Below are 17,111 nucleotides of genomic sequence, written 5' to 3' on the forward strand. Positions count from 1 at the left end.
AGCCTTCACCATACCTAGAGATTGCCATGGTTTTATTTCAGTTAGCCTAATAGCTAGTTTGATTTGCATTGAGAGATGATCTTATGGAAAGTACTCCATGCCAATCTCTAGGTATGGTAAAGGCTATGTGATGATGTGGGGCTATTTTAATTCCAAAGGCCAAGGGAACTTTATCAGGATGCATAGTATCCTGGATCCATGAAGTAACTGGCCTTTAAAAATAAAAATCTGCCTGCCTCTATGGGAATTTAACATAGGGGTGTCCAAACTTATGCACCCTGTATTTTAAGGAAGAACATTTATTTATTTACGATACATTATTCATTCACAAAGAAAATTGGTGTCCTTAAAGGTTGGATTTTTCCTAACTTTTTAAATTAAGGCATTAAGTTCAATTTCCAAAAGATGATTTTTTATTCCTCTTTTTAGTCAACTTTAGCATGGGTGTCTAAACTTATGCATAGCACTGTATATTGACATGTATTACACTACATTTATGCTCACATACCCGTTTATTATTGATTTGTGTTAATTCTCCTACTTACATGGTTATTAGTTCACTGTTGTGTGGCCATTCATGAGACTTTAACTGGATCCTCACACATGCACACACTGCTCTTAAGGAGCGAGTCTCTGTCAGGGGAGATGGAGCATGGATGATGGGAGCTGACGTGTGTCTGTGCTCATAACACTCAGCAGGTAGCTGCTCCATCTGGACCCCTCAGTCATTCATCAATATTTCACTGCGTCGTGTGTTGCTACTCCAATCATATTTCAGACAAGCAACAGAATTGTCATCCCACTGCCCACCAGCAAAGTGGCACTCGCTCTGCATTGAGGCGAGGCTCAGGGAGGGCAGAGGTTCAGAGAATGATGGGAAAAGTCAACTCAAGCCCACCCATTTCTCTCTGTAATGTGGGACACGTTGAATTGCTGTAATAACTTCCTAAATGCTCAAATGGGACAAATTTTGCGGATGTTAGATTAAAAGTCATTCGCCAAGCACGAACGGAGCATAAAAATGGCTTTGGCAAGTAAATCAAATACAAATTTAGGTCAAAGGGATGCAAATGTATACTAAAGAAAAGCTACTTTTAAATGGAAAATATTTAGTTACTCTAGAATTTTGCTTCTCCAAAACATAATTCGATATTTTTTTTTTATTAATCTAAGCACACCTGTACCTCTGATTGGTTTGAGTGTTCAGATTACAATGTTCACATTACTACATGTTAATGTTTTTTCCATGAAAACTTGCACAGAGACATAATCATATCACCAATTATTATCAGGTGAGGCAAAAACAGAATTTTGGTCCTGTTCAGGATTGTACTCTGCATGTGACCTTAAAGGACGTGCAGTTGGATCACACATACCAGCAGCCGACGGGAGACTGGCAGAGGCAGCGGGTGAGGAAAAGTCAGCAAAGTCACCAATGAGATCTGAGCTTCCAACTGTAAACAATCAAGACGACGCATAGTCTTTAGAAAGAAATTATAGAATAATATTGAGAATTGCAAGTATAACCAAGGCAAAAACATATGAGTACGTACACCCCCGTTTCAAAAAGTTTGGGGTCGGCAAGTTTTTTTTTTTTAAAGGTTTGATCGAAAATACACTATTTGATTAAAAACATACAGTAAAAACTGTAATATTGTGCAATATTATTACAATTCAGTTTTTGTTTTGTTTTAAAAATAATTGATTCCTGTGCCAGTAAAGCTGAATTTTCAGCATCATTACTCCAGTCAGTGTCACATGATCCTTCAGAAATCATTCTAATATGATGATTTGTTGCTCAAGAAACATTTCTTATTATTATCAATGTTTGAAACAGTTGTGCTGCTGATTGTTTTTGTGGAAACCAGGATACATTTTTTTAACGATTCTTTGATTAATAGAGTTCAAAAGAACAACATTTGTTTTAAAGATTATATCTGTAACATTATAAATGTCTTTACTGTCATTATTCATCAATTCAGAGTATCAACAAGTATCGGTGCTTCCAATTTAATACTTTTTAATATAATTTTCAGGACCTTTCCAAAAAAAAATAAGACCAGCACATCACTTCCATCAGCTTCAATGAGAACAAACTAAATCACCCAGCTCAACAGAGATATACAGTAGAAATTAATAATGGGTTGTTGTTTTTTTTAAAAGAATAACAAAAAAAATCTATGTTGTTATATTAATACTGGACTGAAAATATAATATAATATAATATAATATTTTTTTGGGGGGGGGGGTAAAATGGTAATATAACAAGAGTCACATATTTTGTATGCATTAGACCGATTTTATGATTTCAAAAAGCAACGAGCAAAGATTTAATTTAAAATCTTTATTGCTGCGTCAGATCGGTTGCATTTTAAGAGTGGATTTAAGACATTTTATGCTTATTTAATTATGAAGTATGCTATTTACATTAAGGAATTAATGCATCCTTGTTGAATAAAAGTAAAATATTTTAATGTATTTAAATATTTACGGATGTAAATATATTTTATACAAAATATATTTTTCACGATAGAAGAGAAAATCTTTTTACATCAAAATAATGATTTCCTATCGTGACAATGCAGAATAGTAACAACCGGTCAGGACTAAAACTCAAGTGCACAGGCAAACACACGTGTCCATCCACGTACAACACAATTAGGTTGTCACAACCTGGTAGCAACAGCTCGTGACCTCCTGACTGATGTCAACGGACACAGCACAGCTGTTGGGCTGGTGACGGGATACGGAGGGACAGCAGCATCTGTGCACCCATCTCCTATTCGTTCTTTCTCTCACACACACACACACACACACACACACGACTCACACCCATCTGGGGCACTTAGATGCCTCTGACTGCATCTCTGAAGAACTTCTTCCATGAGTATGACTTTAAAAGTACATCAACTTTTAGGAAAAAAGTTTCTCTTTGAGATTTAAGGTTCTGTATGGAGGAAATTGGGCTCAAAAACAATGTCCAAGTAGTAAAAGGATATGCTTCACACACACACTGAGCCGTGGTATATATACAGGAGGTTTGGGTTCAAATAGTAATAGTGATACTTATAGCAAAAAGCATTTTAGATGTGGAAAATGCAGCTGATCAGGGTCTTACCTGAAGACACTGGTTGACCAGAGCCAGAGTCCACCATCAACAGGTCTGCAAACCCTATGCTGGATGACTGACTCGATGCCTGAAAAGAGAATCATGAATGTCATATTTCACGTCTACCACATGAAGGCAGCACAGGCTTCCTTTTACAACCATAAGCACTATCACAGAGAGGACTGTAGGTGCATTCATGTGTTTTTAGTTTAGATTTTGCAGTCTTCCATAGGGACGTATAAATATTTATAAATTAAGATGGCCAATATAATACTAAAAGTGTGAAAATTTCTCTCATTTGAGCATTTATGAACTTATTACAGCAATTCTTTATTATTATTATTGCTAATGCAAATAAACTTAATAACAGCAATATATTATAAATAATTCAACCTATGAAAAAAAAACAAAAAAACAATTCAATTTCTCTCACTTGAACATTTAGGAACTTACAGCAATTCTTTATTATTATGGCTAACGAAATAGTATTTATAAAGTCAACAACATCAATATATTATAAATAATTCAACCTGTGGGAAATTATACCTGCTTAAAATTATGGAAATTATTCCATTTGTTCCCCAATATGTAAACATTTTAATTATTATTATTGTTATTAAAAATAGATGGTTAAAGTCCAGCAGTCAATAATTTTATCCCTTAAAACTCATCTTTGATAATCCATGGACTAGCATTATGTAAATTAGTCTCAGCCTCCACTCAATCACACGAGCTTGGACGACCTGATACACTCAATCAACTCTACTGTAGTAAACGCTACACAATGGCATGTGGAAATACTGGTTTAATTCAGCCATATATGTTTGAACCAGAAACTGATTCAGAAGGCTTGATGTCGATATATCAGAATGGTAATGCATTGTATGTATTGCTAACGTCTGGCACATAACGGTTATTAATGTGATTAGCCTTTTGCTTGACTACGTTATCAAACAGCTAATAATGTGTTGCTTAAATTACACATAAAACATGTTCCAGTTCACCATCTCTGAGTCAGACAGCTGCCTTCTGAACATCAGTATCCTTAAACACTTAGAACGCCAGTGGAGAAAGGCATATATTTCATCACAACATCATAATAGAGAGCAGAGATTTGTAACAACTGTTTAGAAAGAAAACTTAAACAGTCGTGTGACAAAGTATGGACAAATCAGTCTTTTAGATCAGATTTCAATCTGATAAACAATTATTTGGATTTGGAATGACAGTGTGAAATGAATGTAGCCTTACATTGTGGAACTGACACTCCTGCAGTTACAAAATTGGCCAAATGTGTTTAATATTTTAAAACGGCTTTAAACAACTTAATGAAACGGAAGGAGGATGTATTTGTAAGGCAGTATTTGACCTTGTTGTTGTCAGCATCGGGACTGCTTTTGCCGCCGGTGTAATGAGCCGCTGCGCCCAGGTCGACGGTTTTGGACGGGACTCCGCCGCGTTTGCGTGTGGAGGTGGTAGTGGTGGTGGAGGTGATTGTATCTGTGTTCTGTGTGATCTGGATGCTCTTGGTTGTTACAGTTTCTTCATCATCCTTGAACTCCGACTTTGCAAGACGACCGTTCCGTGAAACTTTGTCCTCCTCATTGTCACTGCAGGAAGAGGCAACAGTAAGACAAAAACTAATAAAGTAGTCAAAAATTACACTACAGGGCAGAAGTGTGCTAGTTGATTTATCTACAGGTGGTTTCATTCAAAGAACATTTCAAAGCATTAAAATCAGCAATAAATGAAAATGTACCTATTTTCTAAATTATGTTATTGTGAACAATTCACTTCGTATTTCTTAATCAAAATGTCATAACTTGATCCAGTCATCTCTCCAGACATACATGCAGAGTCCTCCTAACCCCCTTCCTTAATATTGACCGCAAGCTCACATTCAGCCGATGTGCCTTATCCAAACACCAAACGATGGATAGAACCAAGTCTCCATCCTAAATTTGGTATTTTTTTTGATAATCCGCTTTATACTCTCGGATGTACGTCACAATACATAAAGGCCAATTCGGAGTCTGTTGCCGTTGGTCGTGGTTCGCTTTCATCCAACTGAACATAGTCAATCAGTGTTTTTCGGTGTCTGTTGGGGCATTGTGAGCATGAAAGTTATTTTTCTAAATATTCCAAATCCAATGGGCAAGTTGTTTGCTGGCGTTTGTCTGTACGGTGTGAATTGACCTTAAGAAAAGATCTGTCTCTACTTCCGTTTCATAGCTTTTTACTCTATTGCTTTATCTATGGACTGAAAATTCAGTAACGTACCTGATACGGTCTGGCGAGTCATCTCTCTCCTTCTTGCGGAATTTGTTGATGGTGTCATCAATGGTGCTTCCTATTTTGTCACTTATCTCCCCAAATTTTTCACTGAAGGGGAAGCTGCTCTTGTTTTTGTCCCAGTCCTCGTCCCAGTTGCTTTTGGATTCGGGGTCAAATCGTTCTCCCGCTGGGAATGTTGATACAGAATTAGTTAGGTGCTGAATTTATTTGAGATATTTAATGCATCCGATATTTAACGCCGACGCACATCAAAATAAATGCTTTTTTCAAAAAGAGATAAAATGAAATTTTAATGACCATCAAACTGCCACCCCGGACACCCCTCTGACTCCGCCACTGCATACACACGCATTTCAAGTGCATCACAACGCATCAAGCTGTCTACTCCCCCTCTGATCCTGTGGTATTTTTATCTTTCACAACCAAAAAGAATGGCATTAAATAATTGGAAATTTGAACCTGTAGTACAGCTAATAAAGGGAAAGATCTGAGCAGCAATCAAAGCAGAAACCAAGCACAATCTTTTGACTTCGCACACAAGTAACATCACTAATGACATGACAAGGGACATGGCATCTTGACTTGATTAGACAGCTCTAAGAGAAAACATGTAATACAAAAAGCAGAGATCTGATTATTTCTTCTAACCTGATCATAAACATCACCAAATGATGCAGTGAGTAAAGTTGAAAAAGTGATAGCCCTGAAATCAAAACAGCTCTAATCAAAAGATCAGTTGTGGGAAGAAGGGAATCCAGGGGGAATTTTTCCATACTATGCGAGAAAACTTCAGAGGGCCTAAAACAAATCCCTGTGGGATGCCTACAGTACAGAGACAAAGCAGCTCACTTTTGGGGTCAATCACAGTTTCAACAGATAAAAATAATTCCTCAAAATGACCTAGGACCAAAGGGAATTTCATGCTTTATTTGATTACACAACGTCACAATGCATTTAGGGAACAAAAAAAAAAAAAGAAAAAAAAAAGAAAAAAAGTACCTGACAGGAAGAACTATCCTGTGAACTTCTGAAAGCACCAGCAACTTGGCATTTCTTTTTTTTTTTGTGAACATCAAAATTGTATATGACACATGTATTAGCTTTTCTGTCTAGGAAATGTTTGCAGAACAGTCTTAGTATACTGATATTAATTGTGAGCAGATTATCATGGCATGCGTTTGCACCATTTATACTGGCACAAGTTGTCGTCGGATTATCAATTTATAAATTATGCAACCTTCAGCTTCTTGCCCATTTTCCCAGTTAATGTCTTAAATAACATTTATTACGTTTTTAGGTTAGGGGCACAATAATCTTTTTGTTCAACCAGCGGCAGACAGCAAGAATATCTGGGAAACCTGTCTCGAAAACCTTTTGATAAACGGTCTTCATTTTGGCAGTTCCATTTAGTGGCATTAGTGGTTGTAGAAATCATGCACATTCAAATTTAGCAACACTCAAATTTGCTACATTTGATCACTTACAGTTACTTTGTTTGAAGCCTCCCATGCTGTCAGAAGATACTCCAATGTATTTGTCTTTATTCTTCTTAGCTTTCTTCCTCTCCTCACGTAACCGATCATCGTCCTGAACAAACTCGACCATTTCTTTAACCTTCTGCCGTACATTAATGCCCTGGTCCTTCCCATTCTCATCTAGCAAAACAGAAAAGAGCATGTCAAGTCATATGGAACTGTTTGGCCCATTTATTCTTGTTTTTTCAAACCTCCATTAGATAGAGTAAGAAAAAAAAACCAATGTCAGAATGTGACCCCACGCAAAAAGTTCAGTAGCTGAAATATTATTAAATAAGATGATGCTGTAGTCAACTTTTCTTTCAATGCCAGAACAGCTGGAACACTTGGAATGGAAGGGTTGCATGGCTCTTCTACAAAAGTCTTGGTAGGCTGCTAAATTATTTCTTATTGTTTGCCTCATTAAATATGCATTGTATACAAATTCAGAAATACAGTGGTGGCGTAAAGGCAAACCTTTTGGGTTGAAAACCGAAATGAAACCAAAGCTACTGATGTACTAACGTTCATGAATAGTCTCAGTAGATGATTGAAAATCCGTGAAAAATGATGAAGAATTAAACAGAATAGCTTCTGAAAAGCCACAGATTCTTTGAAACATATTTAGAACAAAGTAGAGCTTTTAATAGCTACAAAAAAGTAAAAGAAACAGACAGTAACACCTCAAGCACTATGACTATGAAGTTGCAGGATCTGTCATTCACTAATAAGACAAATGCAGCTTAAAATATGTAGTGCCTTCAGAAAGACTTTAGTACTTTTCACATTTTTGATGAAAAATGTAATATTTTACTTTAATTCATTTATGAATTCATTTATTATTTCTCCTTAATGAAATATAAACATTTCTCTTGTACAAACAAGCTCTGAAAGTTATTAGAAAGCAAACCCCAGAGCATGAGGCTACATCCAGCATTGCTTGACATCTGGGATACTGTTACCTGGGTGTTGAGCTAAATTTGGGTTATGACAAACAAAGCACTGTTTTCAGGCCAAAGAGCTAAAATTTTATCTCACATCACCCTCTGCAACAGCATCAAAAGACCCAGTTTGCTCATATTTGCTCATTTGCACAGCTTGCACAAAAATTTTCACAAAGTAATTCCTTTTATGTGCCTCTATTATGCTTTTTCGAATGTTACCTTTCATGTAGCGTGTTAGCTGTTTGTGAATGTAAAAGGTCTGAAAGTTCCAAAGATCTAAGTGCAGATAAATGGAGTTATTGTCTCCCAAAAAAAGAACCGATTCTGACGAGCCGTCAGTAATTCCAGTCCTGCGTCCTGCACAAACCTGAGATGATATAGTAGCAGCTGAGGCCTGGAAGAGCTCGGTTTGTGTTGTTGACAAGTCGAGAAGTGTTTTCTTCCGATGCCGTCGCTACTGTTCATATCATTGTGCATAAGGTTGTAACGGTATGAGATTTTCACGGTATGATAACAGTCATTATTATTATTATCAGTTAAAATTACTGTTAAATGAATGAAAACAGGTTTTTTGGTTGAACAAATGCTTTATTATAACAAACTTGAAACATTTGTTTGTTTTGTTTATTCAAATTTCAGTAATCAAAAACATGTCTAATACATTAAATGTAATAATTGATTATAGATTAGATTAATAACTTATTTTTTTATCATTAATAATTGATAAAAAAAAAATGTAAGAATAATAGAGTCCTATGAAATGTATTTTATGTAGAAAATGTATTTTTCTTTTTATGATTTACTACCAACTAGCAATTTAATAAATTCTTTAAAATGTAACCAAATAAATGTTTTAAATTTTGTATCCTTTTTTGGGCAAAGATATATTCCTTTAATAATGTTTAAATAAATTGTATTACTATTATTATTATTATTATTATTATTTGAGAAGTACATTCTATTGTACAATAGTAATATACACTCACCTAAAGGATTATTAGGAACACCATACTAATACTGTGTTTGACCCCCTTTTGCCTTCAGAACTGCCTTAATTCTACGTGGCATTGATTCAACAAGGTGCTAAAAACATTCTTTAGAAATGTTGGCCCATATTGATAGGATAGCATCTTGCAGTTGATGGAGATTTGTGGGATGCACATCCAGGGCACGAAGCTCCCGTTCCACCACATCCCAAAGATGCTCTATTGGGTTGAGATCTGGTGACTGTGGGGGCCATTTTAGTACAGTGAACTCATTGTCATGTTCAAGAAACCAATTTGAAATGATTCGAGCTTTGTGACATGGTGCATTATCCTGCTGGAAGTAGCCATCAGAGGATGGGTACATGGTGGTCATAAAGGGATGGAAATGGTCAGAAACAATGCTCAGGTAGGCCGTGGCATTTAAACGATGCCCAATTGGCACTAAGGGGCCTAAAGTGTGCCAAGAAAACATCCCCCACACCATTATACCACCACCACCAGCCTGCACAGTGGTAACAAGGCATGATGGATCCATGTTCTCATTCCGTTTATGCCAAATTCTGACTCTACCATCTGAATGTCTCAACAGAAATCGAGACTCATCAAACCAGGCAACATTTTTCCAGTCTTCAACTGTCCAATTTTGGTGAGCTCGTGCAAATTGTAGCCTCTTTTTCCTATTTGTAGTGGAGATGAGTGGTACCCGGTGGGGTCTTCTGCTGTTGTAGCACATCCACCTCAAGGTTTTGCGTGTTGTGGCTTCACAAATGCTTTGCTGCATACCTCGGTTGTAACAAGTGGTTATTTCAGTCAAAGTTGCTCTTCTATCAGCTTGAATCAGTCGGCCCATTCTCCTCTGACCTCTAGCATCAACAAGGCATTTTCGACCACAGGACTGCCGCATACTGGATGTTTTTCCATTTTCACAACATTCTTTGTAAACCCTAGAAATGGTTGTGTGTGAAAATCCCAGTAACTGAGCAGATTGTGAAATACTCAGACCGGCCCGTCTGGCACCAACAACCATGCCATGCTCAAAATTGCTTAAATCACCTTTCTTTCCCATTCTGACATTCGGTTTGGAGTTCAGGAGATTGTCTTGACCAGGACCACACCCCTAAATGCATTGAAGCAACTGCCATGTGATTGGTTGATTAGATAATTGCATTAATGAGAAATTGAACAGGTGTTCCTAATAATCCTTTAGGTGAGTGTATTTCTGTCATAATTTCTTCAAAAATTTATTTTGATGGGTTGTAGTGAAGACCTTAGAGTTTCAGAGTGTATTTGACAGTTTTTTCTCAAATAAAATGATGAAATGCTCTTTTTAACTTCTTTTCGACAGGGGATAGAGGTTAGAGATAACAGCCTCTGTCTCTGACATTTTCTCCGCTGTACGTGTGTGGGTGGATCAAGTTGAGTCTAAACAGTCAAGTGGAATGAAGCTGCTTATGTGTAGGCGAGATTCTCCGCCTGATTAATTTTTTTCCAATACCGTAGGTAAGCAAATGTGCATGAAATGATAACCGTATCATACCGGTATACTGTTACAACCCTACAGTGTGTGTTTGAGGAAGCTTCTGGATCTTAAACTCAGATATGGTAATGGACATTTTGTTTCCAACATGCGCTGTAAGGGGTAAACCAATCACAACTGACTGGGCCTTCTTTCCAATCAGAGCAGAGTATGCTCCTGGAAAGGAGGGGTTTAGAGAACAAATCCTTTATCAAACTGTTTCAGACACTATGAGAAAAAGGGTTATGCTGCAACGCATATTATGAGAAGGTTAGAGTTTTTTTGACCATGGATGCATGTAAACCATGATGTAAACCTATTGTAGGAGAACTCTTAAACTAAATTAGGAACATTTAAAAAAGCATAATAGGGGCACTTTAACCTTCTAAGCATTTCATCTATTTAAACCTACCTACAAAATGATAATTTTCCATAGAACGCAGGTCGTAAATATGTTCTCTGGCGCTGGTGACCACCCGCTCTGACCCGTTTCTGATGAGGTACGCTAATAGCAATAAGGCCTGCACATATGGAAGAGGGAGTTATTAGGGATATTTCCAAATCAAGCAATTAAAAGAGTTAAATGCAGGATTTTGAGAGTATAATTAGCTTAAAACACACACACACACACTTTGTTTACACTCTGAGGTTCAAGTCAAAATCATTGTATGTGATCAGCAGCATACATGCTACAGATGCAGCACAGACATTATGATGATAACCTTAAATATTCCTTTACACTCTCTAAAAACTTGAAAAAGTTTAGCTGGACTATTGAAAATTCTTAGTGAATCATGGGTTTTTAGGAAGTGTAACCACATACGGAACAAACATTTCTTTGTGTGAAGAAATTAATTAAGATTAGAAATAGACCGATATAGTGGTCTATTTGTAGTGATTTGGTATTTGCTTTTTTACTAAATACTGTATAAATGTAGTACACAAATAAATGTACACTTAATTTCAGTAATTGTTCCTCATTTAAAGTGAAAGTATGATTTAAGAAAGAAAGATTCTAACAGAGATGAGCAGCGCACTGTACCTTGTAAACTCTCCTCCAATTCTTCTTGTTGTCTTTCAGCATTCTAGTCCAAAGCATGTTCATAACTTCAGGGAACTGCTCATACATAAATGTGGATCTGCAGCATGAATAAGAAGGATTACAATGGTAAGATAGATACTAAATGAATTAAAAGTTTTGAAACCTTGTATTAGTTTAATTAAGTATATAATAACAATCCGAGAACAGTAATTACTACCAGCAGGAGATTCCTCAGTGGAAATGATGCCATGCCAAATTGTCTAAATATAAAGTTCAGTGGAATCTCTAAATAAAATGCAGTGATTCTGCCCAGTTGATATGCAGAAGCAATTTTGCTTGGTTTATTAAAAGCTATATAATAGGGCTGCATGATATCGCTAAATTAGCAAAATATTGCAAATGTACATATGCATCTCAACGGCTTGCGATATCTATTAAAAAGTTATAAAAAGTTGTCAAAGAAATATGGTGTGTCAATACTGTGCATTAGTCTTAAAGTGACAACAGCCTAATACAGTAGACCTTCAGCTGTCTGTAAAAAACAACATTAGAAAAAGAGAAAATAACTCTCTGCTCTTGACTGAATACCTTTTGCAGCTTTAATATGAATCAATGTATATTTAATTAATGGGAAGACTTGGTTTTATTTGTACATTTGATTATTTCATTTCTGTATTGTTTCTCATTTTGAATGGCACTGAGAAAAAAGATCTAAGTAGGCCAACCTGAAAAACTTAGAACTGTTTATTTCATTTGTATCTTATCTTTTTTTGTTTTTATTGTATTTGTCCTATTGTTTGTATTTTGCCTCTGTTCATATTATTAATAAAGATACAGCAAATTAACAAAAACAACTAATCATCCACCTCTAGTTTCAGGTGTTTTTTTTTTTTTTTTTTTTTTTTACCTGAATGTTCTTGATGTTAAGTTTTCAGATTAATATAACTATATATTACCACCAAGTTGAGCAAAGAGTTGTTGGTATTTAAATAGTTTTTTTTAGTTTTTTTTTTACATTGATGTTTAAATGACATTGTCAGATTTGTGACATTACTTTTTATGTAATGCTAAAACACTGCTGGACACTTTCAGAAGTTTTAGTGATTCTTTATTTTCCCAGAAAGAATGTGAAACATATAGCCTATATTGGTTGTAACATTTTCAGTTTTTAAATATATTTAAATATAATTTAGATTGATTTTACACAATTAAAGCATTATTTAATCGTATCGCATAGCGAATATCGCATTCTTTAACAAGTTATCGTATATCACATTTTCGTCAATATCGTGCAGCCCTACTATATTATAATCTGGTGAGTTATTTAAACCTGTCAAAAACTGGAATTATACCACTGACAAACAGAACAGCTTTAAAGATGTTTGTATATTCCATTATTATTATTATTCTTAGCAAATATGTTTTATAGTACTAACACAGGGTTTCCATCACAAAGTTTGGCATATTCAAATACTGTCAAACCATCCATCCTGTTTCTGATTTTAATGTAGAGTGTAACGATGTAATGTACACTTGTTTTGTACAAATTTAATGTAAGGCACTAAATAAAATTAAAAAAATTATAAAAATAAAACGTAGATGAGGAGGTAATGAATCAACTTGCGTAACTATGAGTTACAAGTCTATGCCATGATGCAATGCAAATTAAATCATCAGCTATCAATGATGAGATCAATGTAATTCTGCAGTAATTGCCCTACACAAATGCTCTGCGGTAATTCAGAGAAGAGTCACTGAATGCCTGAAGACTGAGGAGAACATGTAGTTCGAGCACTTACTTGGCAATCTCACCCATGAGCTGACCCGATGGGCCCCAGGGGTCATCATTGGTGGCTTCCCGAACCTTGGACTCTATCTCTGAGTAGTTCATCACAACATTGGTGCTGGGAAACAGCGAAAAACAGAGAACCACAAATAAACACCAGACAACCACACACAGACACACAAGTCAATATATTGTTGCACATGAAGGTGTTAAAAAAAACTCAAGCAGGTCCATTTTGGTTGACTGATATTTTGGACTGATAGAAGAGAACAGACTGCCAAGGTTTAAATGTGTTCAGTTGAAGCCCGGTGTGAAAAACTGAACCGAGAGGTCTGTTCAGTGTTAAATCTACTGAGCAATTATGTGACTAAGCCAATTCGTTGACATTGTTGTAGATCAACCTGCCAGTCTATGGGGAAAAAAATACTAGGAAAAATCTACGAGATTGAATGATGAAGTTATGCTGGCCAAAGATATGTGAAGGAAACTAAGTCCAAAAAAGCTTCTCTACAAACAAATATTTTATAAAATCAGCCTGGGCACACACTTGTCTGGCCTAACGGGAGAGGTCCGAAAGATAATTTTGTTCCCCGACCAACAGATTCAAGCAATGGACCAACTTATAGACCAATCTTTGTGGTTTATAATAACTAGCTACGAGGAAGGTAGATGACAAGGAAGAGGAAATTGGGAGTAGGGCACATCATTAACTGTTAATACTCATGTCAACTTGTTTTGTGCTATGTTTTCCACAAAACTTTAGATGTGAGGAAGCGTAGGAGGACGTGACAATGAAATGATGTGCCTTTATTTGGAATTGGAAATAAAAGTGCAGAACAGTTGCTCCTGTGTTTTGATTAATAGACATTCTAAGTCAAATGGAGAAAGTGAGAAATTAAATATAATTTATGCGCAGTTTTAACTCTAGATGATCATAGGCCAAAGACCAGATTGACAATTAACCTAGGACGATAATTTAAAAAAAAAAAAAACCCTACTCTTTAACAGGTTTGGAAGAGACAGTGTAATGCAAATTCATTCCTCAACTTACAAAGTTTCCACAGCCTGGGAGAATGTTTAAACTACACTTCAGGAATAGTTCACTCCAACAAAATTATCCCTCCAAACCGATCATCCTTTTCTCAACCATAATATCATTCCTAACTAGATGACGAATAGGAGATGTTTAACAAAATGTCCGAGCTGCTCTTAACTCAGCAAAAATGGATGATGACTTGGCTACAAAAAGGACAAAATAAATAAATAAAACATTGTAAAAGTAACTGATGTCAAGTTTTCTGATTTATAAATCACCCTCTATGCCAAAGCTCTCAAATGTCATCAAACAAGGCTTCTCATATGTGTCCGGCCAGGTTTGTCATCACTGATATCTAACAACATTGGTTCTTACTTCTTGCATTTGAATGTTTTGGATAATGACTCCCAAAGCTATCGTATGGCTTTAGAAGAATGCAATCGCATTCTTTTTTCTGTACTAAGTTTGTAGGGGTGTAACCAGGGCCTAAAATTAACACTTGCCAAGCACCAAATGAGAGTAAAAACCGGTGTTGGCGAGTATATGAAATGATACCAATCACCAGTTAGCCGGTTACATTTTTATGAATTCTAACAATGCAATATTGTGAGAACATGAACAAGAACAACGCTCGGGACAGTTGACGCCAGTGATGCATCGTCACACAAGTTTAAGCCTTGCCAATTTCAATATTCAAGAGTTAGAAAGGGAACTCAATTTGCTACTCGCGTGCTGTCTTTCACGTCTTCTTGCGCTTGAACAGACATATTTAAACTAAATTTTGTAAAACTGCAAGTATCCTCAAATACAGAGTCGGTTATGCCGTTTATAAGTGAACATAAAGAGTTGAGAAAGCAAACGCATGTATCAGTATATTGGATCCATGCATTAGCTCTTAAAGTGACAGCAGCCTGATAATCCTGATGCTGTCTATGTATTTAATTTTAATCAAACAACAAAAGACAAAGAAAAATGACTCTCTGCTCTAGACTGAATAACTTTTGTAACTTTAATAAGGATTAATGTGTGTTTCATGGCTATTAAAAAATATTTATGGCCGGTACATTTTCTTAAGTCATTGGCAAATGTGGCAAAAGTTTTAGGTACCATTCTCTACTTAAAGTTCAGCATGTACGTGCACCACGGTTAATCCCAAATCTGATGACGCATCAATAATATGGTTTGATGCATTTCATGTGAGAGTAGTTGTCCAATCAACTGTTAATATGTAAATATGTTGCTGATATCACAGTTCCAAAAGCCAACTAGAGTCAACGGAGCAGAACTGCAAAAAATAGGTCCACAGACGCTCAACAATGGCCTGACTATGGTCGACTGTAAGCTTAGTGTAGTACGACCTAAAGACCAGACTATCCAGTGCATCCTACTAATACAGACAATCAACATGGACACAGCCTGTAAATAAAAGATCAATTCCACATCATTTGAGTATAACATACTTGAAATCAGAACCACATAACCACTGTAGAGGTGGCACTCAGCAGAGGTTTAAAATGCGAACTCTCAAAACAGCTGCAAACACTTTCCATAATCATTACTAATGTGAAAACGTGGCTTTTTCCGCCTCACTCTCACAGTCCCAAAGGGTAAAGAGGGTGGGAGAGTGGAAGTGAACTTCTGGAAGTTATTAAAGACAGTCAAGTGGTGCTGGATGATGAGCAGGTGGGCAACATGCATCTCGCTGGAACGTGGAAGCAGGTGGTCTGGAAACACAACGTAGCTGATTCACAATCATTTGAAGAGTCAGAGAGCCAAAATCACATCTGATCCAAATCAATGACTTCAGCAAAAACTGGCAGCAAGGAAATCAATCCCGCTCAGCTGCGTCACTTTCAGGATTTGTGGGTGGCGTGGTCGTTCCAATGGACCAGTTTGACTTAATGGAAGAGCAAATTCAATCTGTAAACACTTTCAAAAACAAAACCTCAAAATTCCTCAAGTAATTCAGACTATTCAGATGGAGGCAAATGCTGCACATATGGTCTTGATGACTGAAAGATGGATCTAACTGTGTGGCAGCTGGCAAGGAAGAATGTTAAGTTGCTTAACCAGCACTATTCCATAAAAAGCCACACTTAAATTCTTCTTCCAGCTTCATTACATCATGTATTTGTGCGTGTGGATACAATCTTTGGGTCTTATTAATAAAACACGAGCATAATAAGTAAATCGCTCAGGAATCCATTAGCATGTAAATTGTCATTTAATTCAATCCATACGAATGTTTTTATGTACAATTTACAAACTCTCTCTGCTCATATTTTATAAATATTAATCTTTATATTGTGATTCTATTTCTAAAACAACCCATACATTTTATCCTTGTATATTTTATGTATTTATATCCTTTTCTAAAGTACAATTAACGAACAAGTAGGTCATCTAACAGTTTTTTATTGCTAGATTTTAGGTAACTGCAATTTAAAGGCGAGATGATGCTACTTAAGTTCTTCTTGTTTTCTACTTTAATATTACACATCTGAACTGTAACGGTCATGATGCATAATCCAAAGGAACAGCCTAACAAATATGGTACTATGAATAATATGCACAATTATGGTAAAAATCTGCTGTTCTGCAAAGAAACTATAGCATAAGGGTCAATGAAAGGCATGTGCCAAAGTAAAAATACTAAATAATAAACAAAAAAAAAGTTTTGCAGTCCGTAATGGTTCAAAATGTACAAAATGTATATAATGAGCGAGTACGCCATGAATCCATTTTCCAAACTTTGTTTTTGCCTTATCCTGAATCACTGCGGTACACCTATAATAAGTGTTTATATTGGGACTATTTTAGACGGGTCGGGTCGGCACCGCAGCGGAGTAGCCCAGTACCTGCGTGACTCGTCATAGACATATA

At 36.2% G+C, this 17,111-nt stretch overlaps 1 protein-coding gene across 2 annotated transcripts in view; it reads right to left on the reverse strand.

Annotated features, from left to right (window-relative positions):
* clint1b (clathrin interactor 1b) overlaps positions 1–17,111 on the reverse strand; it is a 32,652-nt gene that overhangs the window by 8,078 nt on the left and 7,463 nt on the right. The window contains exons 2-9 of one of the 2 annotated variants that reach the window (XM_079847862.1): positions 13,206–13,310; positions 11,407–11,503; positions 10,777–10,885; positions 6,889–7,059; positions 5,390–5,570; positions 4,479–4,719; positions 3,119–3,197; positions 1,377–1,454 (exon numbers count right to left, since the gene is read on the reverse strand). In XM_079847862.1, coding sequence (XP_079703988.1) covers positions 1,377–1,454; positions 3,119–3,197; positions 4,479–4,719; positions 5,390–5,570; positions 6,889–7,059; positions 10,777–10,885; positions 11,407–11,503; positions 13,206–13,310 — 1,061 coding nt within the window. The remainder of the gene's footprint in view (positions 1–1,376; positions 1,455–3,118; positions 3,198–4,478; positions 4,720–5,389; positions 5,571–6,888; positions 7,060–10,776; positions 10,886–11,406; positions 11,504–13,205; positions 13,311–17,111) is intronic. The other variant, XM_079847863.1, reaches the window with a different exon arrangement.

The sequence above is a fragment of the Squalius cephalus genome, assembly GCF_949319135.1.
Source record: "Squalius cephalus genome assembly, chromosome: 17".
NCBI lineage: Eukaryota > Metazoa > Chordata > Actinopteri > Cypriniformes > Leuciscidae > Squalius > Squalius cephalus.